Source organism: Papaver somniferum, chromosome 5 (assembly GCF_003573695.1).
Source record: "Papaver somniferum cultivar HN1 chromosome 5, ASM357369v1, whole genome shotgun sequence".
Taxonomy (NCBI): Eukaryota; Viridiplantae; Streptophyta; class Magnoliopsida; order Ranunculales; family Papaveraceae; genus Papaver; species Papaver somniferum.
This window is the reverse complement of record NC_039362.1, coordinates 37,508,580-37,526,827: the sequence shown is the minus strand read 5'-3', so window position 1 is coordinate 37,526,827 and position 18,248 is coordinate 37,508,580. Positions and strand designations below refer to the sequence as shown.

The 18,248-nt window shown below is 37.4% G+C and overlaps 1 protein-coding gene across 1 annotated transcript; it reads left to right on the top strand.

Annotated features, from left to right (window-relative positions):
- The first annotated feature begins 1,679 nt into the window (after positions 1–1,679).
- Positions 1,680–5,542, top strand: LOC113281406 (probable protein S-acyltransferase 7). Its single transcript, XM_026530131.1, has 5 exons — positions 1,680–2,115; positions 3,421–3,603; positions 3,828–4,124; positions 4,244–4,477; positions 4,584–5,542. The coding sequence occupies exons 1-5, from the start codon at positions 1,996–1,998 to the stop codon at positions 5,094–5,096; spliced, it is 1,347 nt and encodes a 448-aa protein (XP_026385916.1). The 5' UTR covers positions 1,680–1,995; the 3' UTR covers positions 5,097–5,542.
- Positions 5,543–18,248: the final 12,706 nt, after the last annotated feature.

Here is an 18,248-nt window from a genome sequence, read left to right as displayed (position 1 = left end):
CTCGTTCGTGCATTATTGTCAAGTACACTTGCACCATTTTCTCGGGGCTTACTCGGTGATGGTCTAGACGCCGGGATAGTGATTATCTATTACTAATTCATGGAATTCAGTCGGGAATAATCCATGAAACGGAGTAATGAGATAGATTAGATTATTTTCTAGGAATTCAGTTAGCGAATGACACTAGAATTAATCTATTTGCAGAATCGAGATATGAGATAGTTGAAGCATCATATTCGTTTCTGAGGGGTGTATAGTCAGGAAACAATGAATGGCGTGGCGTCCTGAAGACGTTAAGCTCTCTAACAAACATTATGTCTAGAGAACCGCCCAATCATCAAGATTCTATACACGGTCTCTCTACATAGTCAGGGAACAACGTGCAGCTTGACGTCTTAAAGGCGTTAAGCTCTCTAACAAACATTATGTTTAGGGAACTGCCCAATCATTAAGATTCTATGTAGAGGTGGGTCTCTCTACGTAGTCAGGGAACAACATGTAGCGTGACGTCTTGAAGGCGTTAAGTTCTCTAACAAACATTATGTCTAGGGAACCGCCCAATTATTAAGATTCTACGTAGAGGTGATGATGAAATGCATAAAGCATCGAACGCTCAGCCGGGGAGGCCTTTCGAGAAACATATTCATCATAGCTCTGAGAGGAATGTTCGCTTAGTCAGAGATCGTGAAACGGTTGACGGATCGTAAAATATGAATCGTCACATGCGTTCCTGAAGCCGGGTCAGAAACATGCAGTATCATGATTTTACGATTTTGGTCTTTGTCGAAAATCCACCATCAACACTTCTATGTAAAACTGCATCTCGATCCCATAAGTAAGGACTACCAAGTCAACTTGACAAACATCCAATGGAACCACGTCGCATGTAACCTCGTCAATGTATGACTCATCAAAAGCAAACTTGAACTTGCACTGCTCTGCAACCTGTAGACCACCTATCTCCTATCCTACACAGACGAACATGATTGTGCGATTCGGTGACAGTCAACGGAGCGGCATACTGTATCCAGTTGAATTTGACCCTCAAATTCATACTTCTCCAAGCTTGATGGAAATTGGAACAGCCATATAAAACAAGAACCATCGTTACTCGTTATCCTCTATTGAGTAGATATTTTTTCCAGTCAAGCAAGCGTGTATTGACTGACAAGCTCTGCTTGAACTTTTTCCCCATTATGTAGTAGTCTTAATTTTTTTGACTCGATCTAGAATGACATTGAATTCTCTGTCATTATGTTCTTTCAACAGTGTCCTAAACAAACATTCGTGATTTGAAAACTCCAAGTGGAAATGGTGTAGGCTATCATGTCACATGTGTCTTGAGCGGCCACTACCTTTGTTTCTTACCAACACCTTTTCATTTTAGAACACTTTTACTGAAACAGAAGGAAACTAAGGAGTATAAGACAGGTGAACCCCTTAACTTTCAACACTGCTAGTGGGGAGAAACTGGTACAGTCCATTAGCAGACATGTAAACTTTGTTATGATAGACATGGTTTTGTTTCAGATATGGACATGATCCAGACCCAGTAAGATCCGATCAAAGATTCGGATATTGGACCTTACACTGTTTAAAATACGGAGATAAATCGACCCGAATCAGCACTTCAACTCTGACTTTATGTAAGGTTAAAAACCAATTAAAATTCGCCACATCATTCCGACCATCTGTAGAGAGAGAAAAAATGGAGGAGAGAGTAATAGTTCTGTAATGTCTAGAGAGAGAGAGAAGAGAAAGAGAAGACCCTAATTCGTTCCTTCCTCCCTCCTAACTAGTGTCGGAGAAGAAGAAGAAGAAGAAGAAAACTTAACAGCTCCGGTATAACTTTTACGAACTGAATCGGCTTGATTGAGATTGGGTGGGAATCACACATACATTTCTTACAACTGAAGAAAAAGTCAAAATTGGAGCTGTTTTTTATTGATTTTCGAAGATCTTAAGCTTTGATTTGGATTCAAGAGGTTTTCTTAAATGTATGTGGTACCACCTCCACGGAGTGGAGATCCAAGCGGCGGCGGCGGTGGTGGTGGGGGTGGAGATACTACTGAAGGTTCACCACCAAGGGTTTACCAAACATGGAAAGGAAGCAATGTAAGTATTAAAGTTTCCATTTTTTGTTGAATTTATTACAATTTGAAGCCAGGGTTTTGATGAATTTCGATTATTATGAGCATAAATGAACTTTTTTTTTTTTTGTTTAGGATGAATTTTTAGGGTTTTCTGATTGCTGATGTGAAGATCAATTTTGTTATGGATAATTAGGCCTAATTTGTAATAAACATCATCCATTTATTATTGTTTGTAGTAGTCTTAATAGTTCTGAGCAACGAGTCATTTTTGTTAATTTGTTGGGAAGAAAAAGGTTAGCTTTTTTGGGGTAAGGAAATTTGTATGCTTAGTAATGAGGGATTAGAATTTTAATGTAAAGATGTGCGAAGAAATCTTGTTCGTAAGAAATTTAGTATATCCACTAGTGTGTATTAGAGTTACAATAATGAAGTCAGAAGAGGATATTAATAGGATTCAGTTGCTATATCAGATGAGGTGCCGCTTAGTTTCCTAGTATTGATACTTTGAGGGATTCTTTTGGTAATCTAGTCCTACTGATCGACCTGCTTTGCATCCAAGATATTCTGGATAACCAATGGGTGAGCTTTTACCTTCTAGTATAATCGTGATCGTATTGTTTCTTCGCGTTTGTGCTGGATAGTAAACCATTACTCTCGGGGGATGAAGATAATCTATATATGTTATCTGTAGCTGATCAGGATGTGTAGCCCGAGTACTAGTTTAGGAAGGCTTTAATGCTGAGTTTCCTAATCTGAAATAGCTACTAGAGTTTCCAACGAGTTAGTGTTTCTATTCCAGGATTTCGAATTAGTAAAAAGTAGTAACCCTAGGTTAGGTAACTCTTATAATTAGAAACCTTCTTAAATTAATATCTCTAACTGTAGGTACTCCTGCATCAGTAGCTGCTTTTAATACGTGGCGGTGGAGGTTAAAAACTTGTCAATACCCTAGTTACCAATAATATATTGGAATTCCTGTCAATGAAAATAAGATCCATTATATAGAAATATCTTTTCGAAAGTCAAAACAGTAAATTTATGTTTTGCAGTCTTTATGAATTGCTTCCTCTTCTCTATGACAACAAAACTTCTAGATATATAATTTAAGTGATACATTAGAGTTTAATTAGTAAACTCGCGTGTACGCCTATATTATGGGAGGCTTTTCTTTAATGAAATTCAGTATTTTTACTCTTGATGGGTCCCTGGACAAGCTTGCCGGGTTGATTTATTTATTCGTTGGATCCTGCTGCTTTATACTGACATTCAAATACTACTAGATTCAATTGAAAAGAAGTTAAGTAATTTATTTTCCTGTGTAATGCAGGTATTCTTCCTTCAAGGCAGATTTATATTTGGACCAGATGCGAGATCTATGCTGCTGACAATACTTCTCATTGCTGCTCCCGTCATAATTTTCTGTGTTTTTGTGGCTAAAAAACTAATGGACGATTTTCCTCATCATTATGGCATATCCATAATGGTGTGTGCTGTGGCATTCACAGTATATGTGAGTATCATCTCCAGTTCGATTTAAAGGAAATATATAGCCACATAAAAATAGCATTCCGGTTATTTATTATATGTTGACAGAAAAAATGCGTAGTTATCGTCTTAAAATGACAAGGTAGTTAGTAATATTGCACTCTCATTTAAATATATCTCCAGCCTTAATGTTTGTCTTCACATACCTTTTTTTGTTTGATCTGACTAGAATGTGTGTTTCCGTTACAGGACTTAGCTCTTCTTCTGCTTACTTCTGGAAGAGATCCTGGTATAATACCTCGTAATACTCACCCTCCTGAACTTGAAGGCTATGAAGGGTTTGCTGATGTTGGAGGTGGCCAAACCCCACAGTTACGTTTGCCTCGTATGAAGGATGTTGTTGTCAATGGGATTACGGTGAAGGTCAAATACTGTGATACTTGCATGCTATATAGACCTCCTCGTTGCTCACACTGTTCCATCTGCAATAACTGTGTGGAACGTTTTGACCACCATTGCCCCTGGGTTGGGCAGTGCATTGGACGGGTAAGGAACTACATCTCTTCAGCGTTTGTAAAATCTTCTGAATTTTTCCTTTTGTTAATAATGACTAGAAGCTTGAAGATATCTCTGGATCTGATTCAAATTAAAATTCTCTCTTGCAGCGGAATTATCGTTTCTTTTTCATGTTTGTGTTCTCGACAACTCTTCTCTGCTTATATGTGTTTTCTTTCTGTTGGGTTTACATCACGAGAATAAAAAATGCCGAGGATGTTTCAATTTGGAAGGCAATGATAAAGACTCCCGCATCTATGATACTTATTATTTACACCTTCATAGCTGTCTGGTTCGTCGGTGGCCTGACTGTTTTCCATTTATATCTCATCAGTACCAATCAGGTAAGACCATTGCTTCTCCCCAAATCATTCTAGCTGTAGATTCCATATATGAAATTCATACATATGTTGGTGACTGGTGAATCTTTATGTTTCTGTGCTCTGCCAGACAACTTACGAGAATTTCAGATACCGATATGATCGAAGGGACAACCCATATAACAGAGGCGTAGTAAACAATTTTGGGGAGATATTTTGGACCAGCATTCCTCCATCCAAAAACAAATTTAGGGTAAGGGTACCACTGGAGCCAGAGGTACCTCCACGCATGGCTGGGTGTGGTTTTATGAGTCCAAATATGGGAAAAGCCATGGGTGACATAGAGATGGGAAGAAAGCCAGTTTGGATCGAGGGTGGAGCTGGTAATCTTGATGGACAATTGAGCAATGAAGATGGGTCAGACGGCAAAGGAGATCATTCTTGTGATGCCTCTCCAAGTTTAAACGGGACACCACAGGTCGAAATAGCAGGAGGAGGAATTGATGGAATTCAAAACAGACATTCAAGTTGGGGAAGGAAAGGCGAGAGTTGGGAGATATCATCTGATCTTGCTCCGAACGTAGAAGGAGTTGGTGAACTGAACCAATTTAGTGGAGGAAATATGAAGAACAGAGACAGATAATACAAAATGTAAAGACTGATGGATGGTTTGGGATCGACATTGCAAAAGTCAAGCCCAAAAGAGAAAGGAAAAAAATAAACAAGTTCTTGGGGTTGTCCGTCCCTTTCATTATGTTGTTATGTGAGACTTTTGTTTTGTTGTATTGGATTAACAAAGGCAAGGATGAGTGTGGGGGAAAGTGGTATGCAAGCCGATATAGCATTTGTTGATTTTAATGTTCCAGGTCTTGGCATTGTGTTGTATTGGCTTTGAAAATGGTGATGCAGTATGTTTTTACATTTGGGTTTTCTTTCTTTTATTCTCTCTCTCCATCTTTTGTTGTTCTTTCTTTAGGCTTGGGTGTACAGGGTTGTTGGGGTGTTCTTATTCTTGTCCTCTTAATTTTCTGTTATAAGTGAAGTTTGTAAATTGAATTTGAGAAACATCATTACTATCTTTCAGTTGAATATGCTGTCTATGCGGTCTGCTAAAAGAAATAGCCTTCATGCCGGGGTTTCAGTAATCCTTTGGATTGGTGAATATTTTGGTGGATAAGTTGGACGCGCACCTGGAATCACTTTGGACTCTAGCGTTAAGGTAGCACCACCGGCTAGTTTTCTAGCATTTTTTTTTTTTTGACAGCGAAAGGGCAAATTTAACTGAAAAGTTCTTGATTCACCAAAACAGTGACATCAAAAGCGCACAGTGTTACATGGATGAGTGTACAACTACATCCCAATTACAAAGTAAATTGGACAAAATAAATCCCGAAAACAAATCAGAGGGTAAACCCAATTAAACAACAAGCATTTTACGTCAGCAATCACTTGATTTGAATCTTTAACTAGATTATTATAAAACCTAGCATTACGTTCCATCCAAATGTACCACCAAATAGCAAAGAGAAGTAAGCTCCAAATCTTCCTAATCATGTTTTTGGATTTCGTCGATTGTTTGCTTCCCCATTCCCAAAGGTTTGTTCTAACATTATTCGAGAAAACCCAATTTATACCAAAACTGTTTAGGAAATAAGTCCATACCTCGAAAACGAAGCTGCAATGGATGAACAAATGTTCATTTGTCTCTACCATCTTGTTGCATAAGAGACATTTTCGATCCTGAATCAATCCTGCCGCATAAAGCTTATCAAGAGTAGCTCAATCCTGCCGCATAAAGCTTATTAAGAGTAGGAGCTCCACTGTAGCATAATGTCCAAACTCAAAAGATACCTTAAGAGGAACTTTTGAGTTCCAGAGCTGCTTGTCGGGAAAAGTTAACAAACCTTCTTTCTCAAGAGCAAAGTATGCACTAGCCACGGAAAACCGCATCTCCATTTCATTGAATCTTCATTTCCAAAAACATTAGGTTCACCAATAATCTGTAGAAGATTCGCCACCTCGAGCAACTCCTGATCATTCAAATTCTTAGAGAAATGCAAATTCCATGCCTCTTCCGGTGAAATCATTTCATTAACCATCACATTTTTTCTTCTAATCAGGTGATATAAAACATGGAATGAAGTTTTCAGAGACTGCTCTCCATCCCACTCATCTTCCCAAAATTAAATACTCGATCCATTGCCTACAGTTAAAATATCACCGGATTTTACAAAATCTCTGGTTTTCAAAATTCCTTTCCACAAACTACGACATTTATCCAACAAGAATTTCAATTTGTGTTTGTTCACATGTTTTAAGCCCGTCATACTCCCATGGTGCTTGTTTTTCCGGTAAGCTTTATTTGATTTGAACAAGGAGAGACAGGTTTGTAGCGTGGTTCCCTGTATCTGTCATACCACGTCCTATCTGTTGATACTAATCCAAGATCCTCTATTTATATGTATCCTCAACTATCGGTTTCGTGTCTTCTGATATAGCCGATATAGCTTTGTTTGATCCTCTATTTGTGTCATACGACCTGTATTCACCGGCACATACATATATAGCCGATACCGACTCAAATATGGAAAACTCTACAACTGTGACAACTAATATGGGCCAGATCTAGGACAATCAATCCAGACCTCGGATCATTCTCCATCTTCACCCCACTACCAATCCCAATGCTAGAATCATTCTCCTCTTCACCATTAAGATTGTGACACGTCATGTTCCAAATATGGACCAGCCCCTGTTATCCCGGCTGTAGCAAGGTCCTTCAAATATTTACACCTATTTGAAAAAATAGATTCAGTGATCAACCTTTTTCGGAATGGAAATCGATGAAATTTCAATCAACAACCTCAATATCAATGCATTAGTATCGTGATAGATGAGAAGTATCATTTGAAGATTCGTCTAGTTCCTACACATATGCTCTACAAACCATAGGCGAAAAATATCCTTCGAAAATTCGTCTAGTTTCTAAACATATCCTCAACAAACTTTACAGTGTCACACTGAATGACCTTAAACCGTACAGTCAAACTCATGCCTCTGTCATTCTTTAGTCGGCGGACTAATTACAATAAAACTTTGATAAATTTATTATTTTAATGAAATTATTATTTTATCGAGTTAAAATTTAGCTTGTATAAACCTAGATCTAGAAGGGACCAAAAAAAATTATTATTTTAACGAAGTAATTAATATACCAAGGATTAATTTATTGAAGTTTTATTGTATTAATTCGGTAAATGATTCGCGAAATTTCCGAATTAATTTTTCGCGCATATTAAGCGTGTATAATTCCAACCCAAATAAAAAACACATGTTTTCTCCTATGGGTGAATTATTCACAAACTTCTTGAACTTTTTAAGATTTCGGCATTCTTTATTTCAAATCCTGAAATCTTTCGAAGAGATTTTATAATATAAAAAGAAAATACACATGTCTATGGTATAGACATCACATCCTACATCCATAGTCTAACTGATAAAAATATTTTACAGCGGGGCATCGATAGATACTTGATGAGAGTAATCCACCTTCTACTAGACTAGGAACGAATAAATTATGATATGGATCCTTCCAAGATAAATGATCCCAAAAGGAAACAAGTCTACATACCCAAAGACCTCCAATCTTCAAGTGTTTAGTCTGTTGGGCAAGATCCTACCGCCAATATAGTAGAGGTAAGAACTCAGATGCAAGTATTGGTGTTGAATCAAGCGTTGATGGTATAACTAATATGGAGGCACATATGCTGGTGATGGGATCTGGTGGAGACAGTAAAGCTTCCGCACTAGTTTATAATACCCCCATCAATCAGAGACGAGCTGATAGAAACAATAAAGTGAATGATAGGGAGCCATGTGATTAAACTGAGATTGCAAGTGATGATTCCATCGAGGTAGAGACTATGGTTATGGATTCTACGAGAAGTGAAACTACAGTTAAACTGGGTAGACTTAATGTCAGCAGTGCTCAACTTGCATTTATTGAGCAAATAGCGTTTCAAGCAGCTAATCAAGCCATTAAAGATTAGTAACAAATGTTGCTAACGAAAGATCTCCAACTACTACTAGTTTTTTTAGTAACATCGTTAGTACTGTGACTCATTTTCCTATGAAAGGAACTCGCTGGAAGGAATCTTCTGAGGAGGAAGATGGGATTTATGCACAAAGAACAAGAAACAGGGGTTCTTCTCCCAAAAGCTAAACATGGTTTCCAGTGCAGATGCTAATATATTTAATATTGCTAGCCACGTATAAAGATGGTAAGGAATATGATGACTATCCAATATTTTCATCATCGTTGGGTCTAGAGAACATGGTGATCGAAGACAATCCTTCTCCTCTATCGGATAGTCTTCAACCTGTTTCGAGCAAGAAGAAGCCAGAACATGAAATTAACATGAAAGCTCCTGAAAATACGATGAAACGTTTTGCATGAGCTTGTTAATGTAATTTCTCGCTTTTCCGACTCTTATATTTTTATTTTTATTTTTATTTTCTGTTTCATTCTTTTCTTTGATGGAGGTTCAGGCTTTTGTCCCCTTCTAATTCCGTTTTCTTTTTCATATTATAAGTAAATTTTCCCGGAGAGTTCGCTGAAGTTTTGTTTTAATAGACTATGGTTAACTCTAAAAGTGAAAGAAATTAAGTTTAATATGATTTTACGGTCCCAGTCAATCCTACCACTGTAGTAAACCAAAATTATTAGTTTAACTTACATCTCAGCTGATCCTAAAAACTGGTTAACCACAAAAATGTTGAGGCCGATACCGTAGGCCGAGGTAATACCTAGCATATGTATATTTAGTTTCCTAAAATATTTTCATAATTTTTTCCATAAGTATTTCCTATAATTCAGGTAAAAAAAATCCAATCTAACTTATTTAAGGAATTGGGGATTACACATTAGATACTTACTATGTATTATACTGGTTGTACCTTTTTGCGGTTAGTTGGGGCTTATGGCCGAGTGGTTAGGTTAAGGTAAGAAGTTTAGATTCTTCCACGTTTAGGGTAAGATGTGGCACTAAGGTTAGGTTAAGCTAAAAGGTATAGTTTTTGATAATCATAGTGTTAGTCATATGTCCCGGCGTGGCAAAGTTTGGTCGTACTACTAAATAATTTTTACTAACAATCTAGAAAGAATCTCAGTCGCTCTTTGTCCATAATAAATACCCTCATTCCTTATAATATAGAACTCAATTTTTAGATTATATAATATATATAAAAACATATTTTAGAGTAACAATTAGGTTAAAGCAAGAAGTAGAGAAGGAGAAGAACTTGGTATTGATAAAGAGGCATCAATCTATTACATACATATAATGTTATCTTATATACAGGAAAGGGAAGACCTATTCATCTAGTGGACCGCACATTCATGGGCCACAGGCCCTATAACACTCCCCCTTGTGCGGTTCAATAACAATGCTTTATACATAGTGCTTCACATATAGTGCTTCAAATGTAGTTCTTCAAATGTCGTTCTCTCCTTGATGACTTGTGCCGAAATCAATTGCCTTAATAAAACTTTGACAAGGAAAAACCCAGTGGGATAAAACCTTGGTACAACTCTTAACATGTAGTACTTCACATGTTGTCTCTTACTTTACATGTAATTCACCACATGCAATACGATCTTCACAGATCGATGAGTTTAAGTTAATTGCCTCGTTAAAACTTCGCCAGGGAAACCCAGAGGGACAAAACCTGAACTAAATAAAAAGAGTACACTATTAAGCAAACTTAGAACATAGTTGGACTCGAATATGTTGCTTCATTAAAACTTTGACAAGGAAAACCCAGTGGGATAAAACCTTGACGAAGGGAAAAGAGTACAACGTGACAGATGAAAGTAAAGATGATCTGTTGCAGATGATCACTTTGTTCTGTTGAAGTTCACTAGTTGCTTCACAACTCCTAAGGCAGAAAATCCTTGTGGGAAAGACAATAGCCTTATGTAGATGGTGGATTTTCGACAAGGGCTAAAATCGTAAACTCATAATTATACGAAGCTCTGATCCAGCAATCAGACGTGAGTATCGAGACACGGGTCTCTCATCGAATTCTCAACGGAGAGTACTTTCTCTCAGAGTACATGTAGATATGTAGTCTCACGACTGGACAACGGCATATCTCATGAATACTGAATACTTTCAGTGATTATTTCTATATAGTATCACGAAATGGACGGCTCCTAGACAGCTTGCTCTGCTAGTATAGAGCGATAATGTCTTCAGGAACAAACAACGAGTTTACCCTGACTATATAAAGGATATGACTTACCGACAAGCTCATATCGGGATAATTAATGCTCCTAGACAGCTTTCTCTGCTAGTATAGAGCCACGAAGTTAATTATTCCTAATTAAGATTAATTCTGTCGTGACATTCACTATTGAATTCCCAGAATAATCTATTATTGATCCTATTCCATGGTCGAATCCACGACTGGTCCCATGGAATGGCAATAACAATTGCTCCTATTCCATGGTCGAATCTGCGACTGGTCCCACGGAATGGAAATAAACAATTGTTCTGATTCTATGATCGAATCCACGACTTGATCTCATAGAATAGCAATAACTATATTATCTCATTACTCCGATTTCATGATCGAATCCACAACAGGTCTCATAAATGGTAATAGATAAATCTTAATTACTCTGATTCTATGTTCGAATCTACGATCCCATGAAATGGTAATGCTCACTTTATTATTTTGAATTCGTAGTCGAATCCTCAGCTGATCCTATGAATTAATAATAAACATCTTATTACTCAGTTTTGTGAATTATTCTCCACTGAATTCCACAATTAGTAATAAATAATCAACAACCGGGCGTCTGAGCTACCTCTAAGTAAGCCCCGATTCAAATGGTGAAAGTGTATTCAACGACGATACACTAACAGTCACCGCACGAACGAGTATTTCAAAATACAACGAAACGATGAACCTATACAAAATAGGGAAGAAAATAATAAATAATTAAAAATATTGACCAAGGTGCTGGGAACACGGACACACGACCTATCGACCGTGCCGTGGTCAGTTCCACGCCAGTTTTATATTTTTAATACATTTTTATTATTTTCCATGATTTGATGAAAATTCTCTCATCTGATCAAATATCCTTCGTCTCGAGGAAGCTCCTCGGTTTCATGGTACTTCCATAAATCCATAACAAATAATATAAAATTAAGTAAAGGAGTGTGGGGCGTGACCATTGGTCAACCGGTCATGCCTTGGTCCCAGTCGGCCCCACACCCCACGGTTCCTTATTATTTTATAGTAATTATTATTATTTCTCTAATTTCATGAAAAAACTCATTGATTTCATGCTATTTTTTGCACAAATCATCATATAATAATAAAATAAAATAAAATTATGAAAACTTGTGGGACCGGGCCACTAGCCGACCGTCCATGCCCTAATTGGTCCCACACGCCCTTTGCTTTATTATTTTATTATTATTTATCCTATTTTTCCTTGAATTCATCAAATTCCTTGATTTTATGGTATTTCTATCAAATTAGGAAAAATTCCCTCAAATCATCAAAAATACCTAAAATATTAAAAAATTATGAAAAACTCGTGGGACCGGTCCATAGCCGGCCGGCCATGCCTCCATGGTCCCGCACGCCCGTGTTTTTATTATTTTAATATTTTGCTTCCATGAACTCATGAAAACTCCTTCAATTCATGGAAACTCCCTAAATTCATTAAATTTTTCTCAAAATTCATGAATTTTTCATAAAATCATCAAAATATTATAAAATTAAGGAAAAGGCACCACGGGACCATGATCACGACCGGCCGACCATGCCTTGACCACGGCGGTCCCACGCCTCCTCATTCCTTATTTTATAATTATTTTTCATCATCTCATGGTGTTTTCCTCAGTTTCGTCGAACCCTAATTTTGGCATATTTTCTCGAATGGATGCACAATTGCACGCCAGAAAATATCAAAATTCTCAGGACTGAGACGCGGACGCCTTGGGGACACGAGCACGCTATCTTGACCGACCAAGATTGGCTCTTTGGCTTACGGAAGCCGGTCCCATCAATTTTCACAGTTTTGACTTAATTTGCACAATTGCTCGTATTAGGTCCAAAACTCTTCCAAACACTTTGGATTTTCATGAAGTGATCGTCAGGCGGTCACGTGACAACCCAGAACCAGTTTCATGACTCCATGGTCGATCCCTCGCCTCGTCATAATTAATTAGGTTTTCTCACCTAAGGCTCAGACGAGCATTTTTGAATAAATGATTAAGCCAGCATTTAATCATTCTTCCACCAACAAATCGTCAACTCTTCAGAAGTTCTTCATATTTGCTCACGTGAGCATATGGACACTACATGGTTGATCCACGGTCCCATATAGTCGCTCCCTCCTTCGTCCTATGGTTAAACTTCTGACGAACCATGAATTGATCATCAATTGATCAAATTAGGGTTTCTGAATCCAAGGATCATCATTCCAGATTCCAACCTTAATAATTTTACGATGGCCTCGTGGTCTTTAATTTTATTAATTACGCTCGGTTCAACGACCAGTATTCTAATTAATATTTTTGGTACGCTGCCAATAATCCATCAGATGAGCAACACATACTCAGACGATCAAATATTCAACAATTCATCACATGAGCAACACTTGCTCAGATGATAAATATTTTCTCAAACCAAGGAATATTGGTTCAACAATCAATATTCAACGATCCATCGAATGAGCAATACTTGCTCACTTCATCGTAAGAACTATACCTCTGTCTCATGACATGTTCAACTCATGAGTTTCAGAACATCATGTTCAACTCAGCAACTACATGGACTCATCGTCCCATCAAACCACGAAGTCATCAATTGACTAACATACCACGAGACGTCAATCACGTCACTTTGGGGGGATATCACTTAGGGTTTTGGTATGGCGGTCTACGGCACGTGTGTTCAAACACACGATGGAATGTGAGCAAGTCGTGCAATAAGTTGAAGGAATTCACGAGGTAGTGGGTGGAAAATCGACCAAGTCTCCACACGTTAAGCAACTGGTTTCAAACACGATCTCCACTTCCCCACTCCTTGATTCCATCAACTGTCACACTTCATGGGGTCATGGTGTCTAAAATTCCAGCAATATAAATAAGTCTCTGAATCATGATTGAATCATCGGCATCAACAGTATCATCAATCTCACGTCTCATCGACAACACTAGATCATCAACTCATCAATTGAGCAACTACTCTCAATTGAGCAATTTCAATCATTCATAGCTTATCATATTCATAATTCACACACCCACAATCTTTGATTACCATTGATTCCACACATTTCCCAGCTTCCCTCCTACAGATCAACCCATCCTCTCTTGTGACCGAATTTACTCTGGAACGGTCATTGTCTTGATTTAGGCCGGAGTACTACAGATTGATCTCTCGAATCTAAAGCACCCCCTTTGCAGCGGTCCATCCGTGTGAGGTTTAATATTTCGCTCGGTTCGAGGAGTCTCCTCCGTACGTTCGTCTCCTCAATTCCTTAAAAAACCATCAAATAGTTTTTCCCCATCTACACCTTAGTTGGGAAATTACTTCCAGGTGTTTGTTGTTGTCTCATTAAAAACTTTGCCGATCAACAAAACCATGTGAAGGAAAAGAGCTCAACACACCATTAGATGCTCCCCCTGATGTCAGACAACTTTCATTAGTCTAATGCAGTCAAAAGGAGTTTATCACACTTTACTTTGGTGACTTGGATGTTTATAAAACCTTGTTGTCGATTCTGGAAGTTACGTTGCTTAACGGACTATCGTGTTTCATTTCTTTGATTCAGATATTTTCAATAATATCAACGCGATCTTTATTTCTTCAACGTTCAACATACTTGATGATTTTAGTATTGTCTCGCTAAAAACCTTGTCGAGTAACAAAACCCTTTGGGAAAAACTATTCTCGATCGAAGGGAAAAAGAGTACAACACAGCTTCAATTTAGAAGTAAATCATGTCGACATCATATCCTTGGATCCCCTTCCCCTGATGTCGGAATCTCCCCCTGATTACTTTCAGAGTTGTTCCAGACAGTTCCCTTAGTCATGTACTTTTCGAAAATGAATATCGGTAATGACTTAGAAAATAGTCTACCATATATCCCCCTGATTACTTTCGTTGGAGAAGAGATTATTGTTCCTTCATAATCAACAACCTTTGGATTGCAGTACCTTTAGCATTCCTTTTTATGTCTTTGGAGGGATAAAACAAACTCATGTCAATGGTTACTTTTAAGTACATGATTACATTCATTGTACCATTCCAAAGACGTTGCGTTGGCGTGAGCTATATCTAGCTAACAAGGTCCCTGAGGATGCAAAATTTTATCGAGTATATTATTATACTAAGTACAAAAATGAGTCTATTGTACTTAGATATGGAAATTTCATCTCCTAACACATCTTCGTCATCTTCCTTTAGACGAAATGGTCACTTACTTACATTTGAACCTCGACTAATCATGGGAGTGCTATCAGGATGCATGTCTTTGTTAAATTGCCTGACAATGGACATATGCAAACTGGTGGAACAATATACCACAAGCTCGATCTTGTAGTTCAGAACATAGATAAGATCGAGATTTCCCAGGATTTTCATCTCAAATTCAGATTTTAAATAGCTTGTAGGATCTCTTATTTCATTAAGAGTACTTATCATGTTCATACCGTAGACATAAGTAGCTATAATTCTGAATCAGGAACTTATTTAATACGCATGGCATGAAACCTTACTTGTTTATCCTTTCCCAATGAAATAGTCACTTAGACGGGTATACCAAATCTGCTTGATTGTTTAAATCAATAAGTGAGTGTTCCAGTGTAATTGCAAACACACTCCGTGGTTTAGAGTCATTCGACTTGGGAAGCAAAATGCCATCATGCACTTTTGCAAATATCTTCTATCTCTTGATTCTTTCAGAGATACATAATAACTACATAAATATGCTGCATTTCAAGTCCTTTTCAAATTACCAAGCTAACTAAGTAGAGGAACGATATAACGTTTATTACAAGAGGACAATTCCAGGGCTTTGTGAGAAACCTCGCGCCACAAGGCGAGTCTTTATAGTTTAAGACTGCTTTCTTCTCATTATGCTTTGTGACAAATTAATCATGTATGTCCAATAGGCTTTACACTTGGTTGGTTAGCACTACCACACCAAATACCTGTATATTTGTCAAAGAACCAAGTTCTACCTGTATTGTATATGCCAAATACGCTCTTCGTTGAATTAAGCAACAAGGATCTTGGTTCGATCTCATCTTGCTTTATTTCCTTAAGCAAATGTATATATAATTAATCATCAATATGCTCGCATGATCTTTCCAGTGACTCGTGTGCATTCTCATAATCCACTTGGGATGTCATTGTTCTCTGGAATCATATACTTTGGAGCGTCCTCCAGTTTGATTCATGGACATATTCAGAGACAATCTTATGAGATGATTTCTGATGATATAAACAATTTGTGCCTAACTCACCTACTTTCTTTCTAGGGTGAGCATTGATCGAACCTGGTGGTCTCTCCATCTTCCTTTATGGAGCCACGGCCTCAACTACACTTTCACCAAGTGTAGTTTGCAACACCTTAGTCTATGGTGTACCCCATACTGAGGATTTCTAACCTTGCAGGAATATTTGCAGCTGGTATGTGTGATCTTATCACTTTAGCGACATCAATGTACATTCTGAAAATCGATTATTCTTTGTCACTTCACATTTACATTTGTGGAGTACAAGAATCAATATGAGACACAGTGGGAACACACCACGACAATTCCTGTCGTTCCCCTAGAAAATAGTTTTTCTTATCTCCCCCTAACGACGGGAAGACTGTCTCACTAAAGTGATAACCCGCAAATCTAGCGGTAAGAGACCTCCTTCTAAAAGGTTTAAAATGCGGATAATTGTTGGAACTCATTTCCAACATAACTACTTAACAGTTTTGAAGACCCATCATAGTACGATGTGGAGTCGTAATGGCACATATATAGTTCAACCAAAAATGCGTAAGAACATGAATGTCAGGCTTAAATCCAGTTACCAACTGGTACACAAAAAGGTTGACTAATATTGGGTTCTAAAAACGAATTAAGTAAGATGTGTGTAATATTGCATATCCCCAAAGCAATAAAAGATAGGTTGGTACGCATAACCTATTCCTTAGGCACCATCTGTAACCTTTGGTGGTAGCCTCTGCGAGAACATTGGGTATAAGATGCTCTATATTGATCCTATTAAACATGCAATATTCATCAAGTCCTTTTGATGTAAATTCTCTAGCATTAATAAGGGTGGTGAGCCTTTACACTTTGTATTGTGTAATATGTGCTAGGAGTTTTTAAACGCAAATTTCTTGGGAACTATAACTAGTCCAAAATGTCAAAACATTCATCAAAGCCATAAGTCACTTTAATGGTCCGCATTCTGCATGAATATTTTTCTAAATTTCACCTTGTTATCTTTATAATATGGATTGTTTACCATTTACATCTTAGGTTGTTCTCAATCCTATTTTACTGAAGACTTTGTAAAATGAGTGATATGCTCTCTTACTTAAAATCATAATGGGAGGGAGGAGGGGGTTGTGCATCTGGTACTTTAGAAAACACTTATTGAGAGATATTTCGTTACTTCGCATTCTGTCAATCTTTTTGCCGTTGTCTCGTCCACTCAAACACAGCGATGTACGTATGAGTCCTTTCAAAACGAAACATCATGTCACAACCAAAGTGCCTTTATGGTTATGTCAAAGTCTGTATGAGTCAATTTCCAATATTTCATCGTCGGAGTCAATATGGATTCAATAATCCAAATTAATAATATAGTGATTTACATTTCACTAAATTGACTCATTAGTCTCTCTAAAGTATGTTTCCTTCCAAATACATTAGTGACTATAAAAGATGCAATCAATTACATTATCATCACAGTCAGGTTTCACATGATATTCTTTGGAATTTAACAAGGTGTGATTATCTCTCGGTACATATAGAGATTTTGTGACGTCTTTGTTCAATCTTGAAAACGATTTTTTTTTAGCAGTGTTGCGCTCGATGATCCAATCCTCGTAGTCACATTATAAGGAAATAGTTCAACAACTAGTTTAAATTCCTTAAGCTAGTGGAAGGAAAACAAATATGAGTTAGACATTTGGGTCTTGAGAGTTTTGATAAGTGGTGTGGTAATAAAAGTGGGATTCAACTCAAGTACTTTAGACTGAATATATATTATGTTTCACCCAATATATCTCAAGTGCTTTGGAGAATTTATGTCTCGTGTTTTCATTCCATAGGTGCAGATATTGGATCTAGTTCAACTGAATAAGATAGTCAATTGGCCCGACAAAGTTATTGTTGCCATTAAAGTTGATGTGAAAATTGGTTGCTATTATGATACACACACATTGTATATATCAACACCTATGACCAGGTGCAATTCCAACTCTTTCATTTATGATGGGAGCTAGAATTACATCTTAGCTTCATCCCATATTTTGTTGATACCTGTACTTTGGTGCCATTACTACTGGGGAAAAAAATACATCTTTGTCTCATGATATATATGTCCCTTTTCACATGCTTTATATGAGTCATTACGTCTGACACTTATTACTTCGGGGTTCTTTCCATTTTCAATTTGGCTATATTTAGCTTAATTTGAGAAATTTCTTTATCTCAACAGGCCAAGAGAATCTCACTACACTGTCAACCAATTACTTTA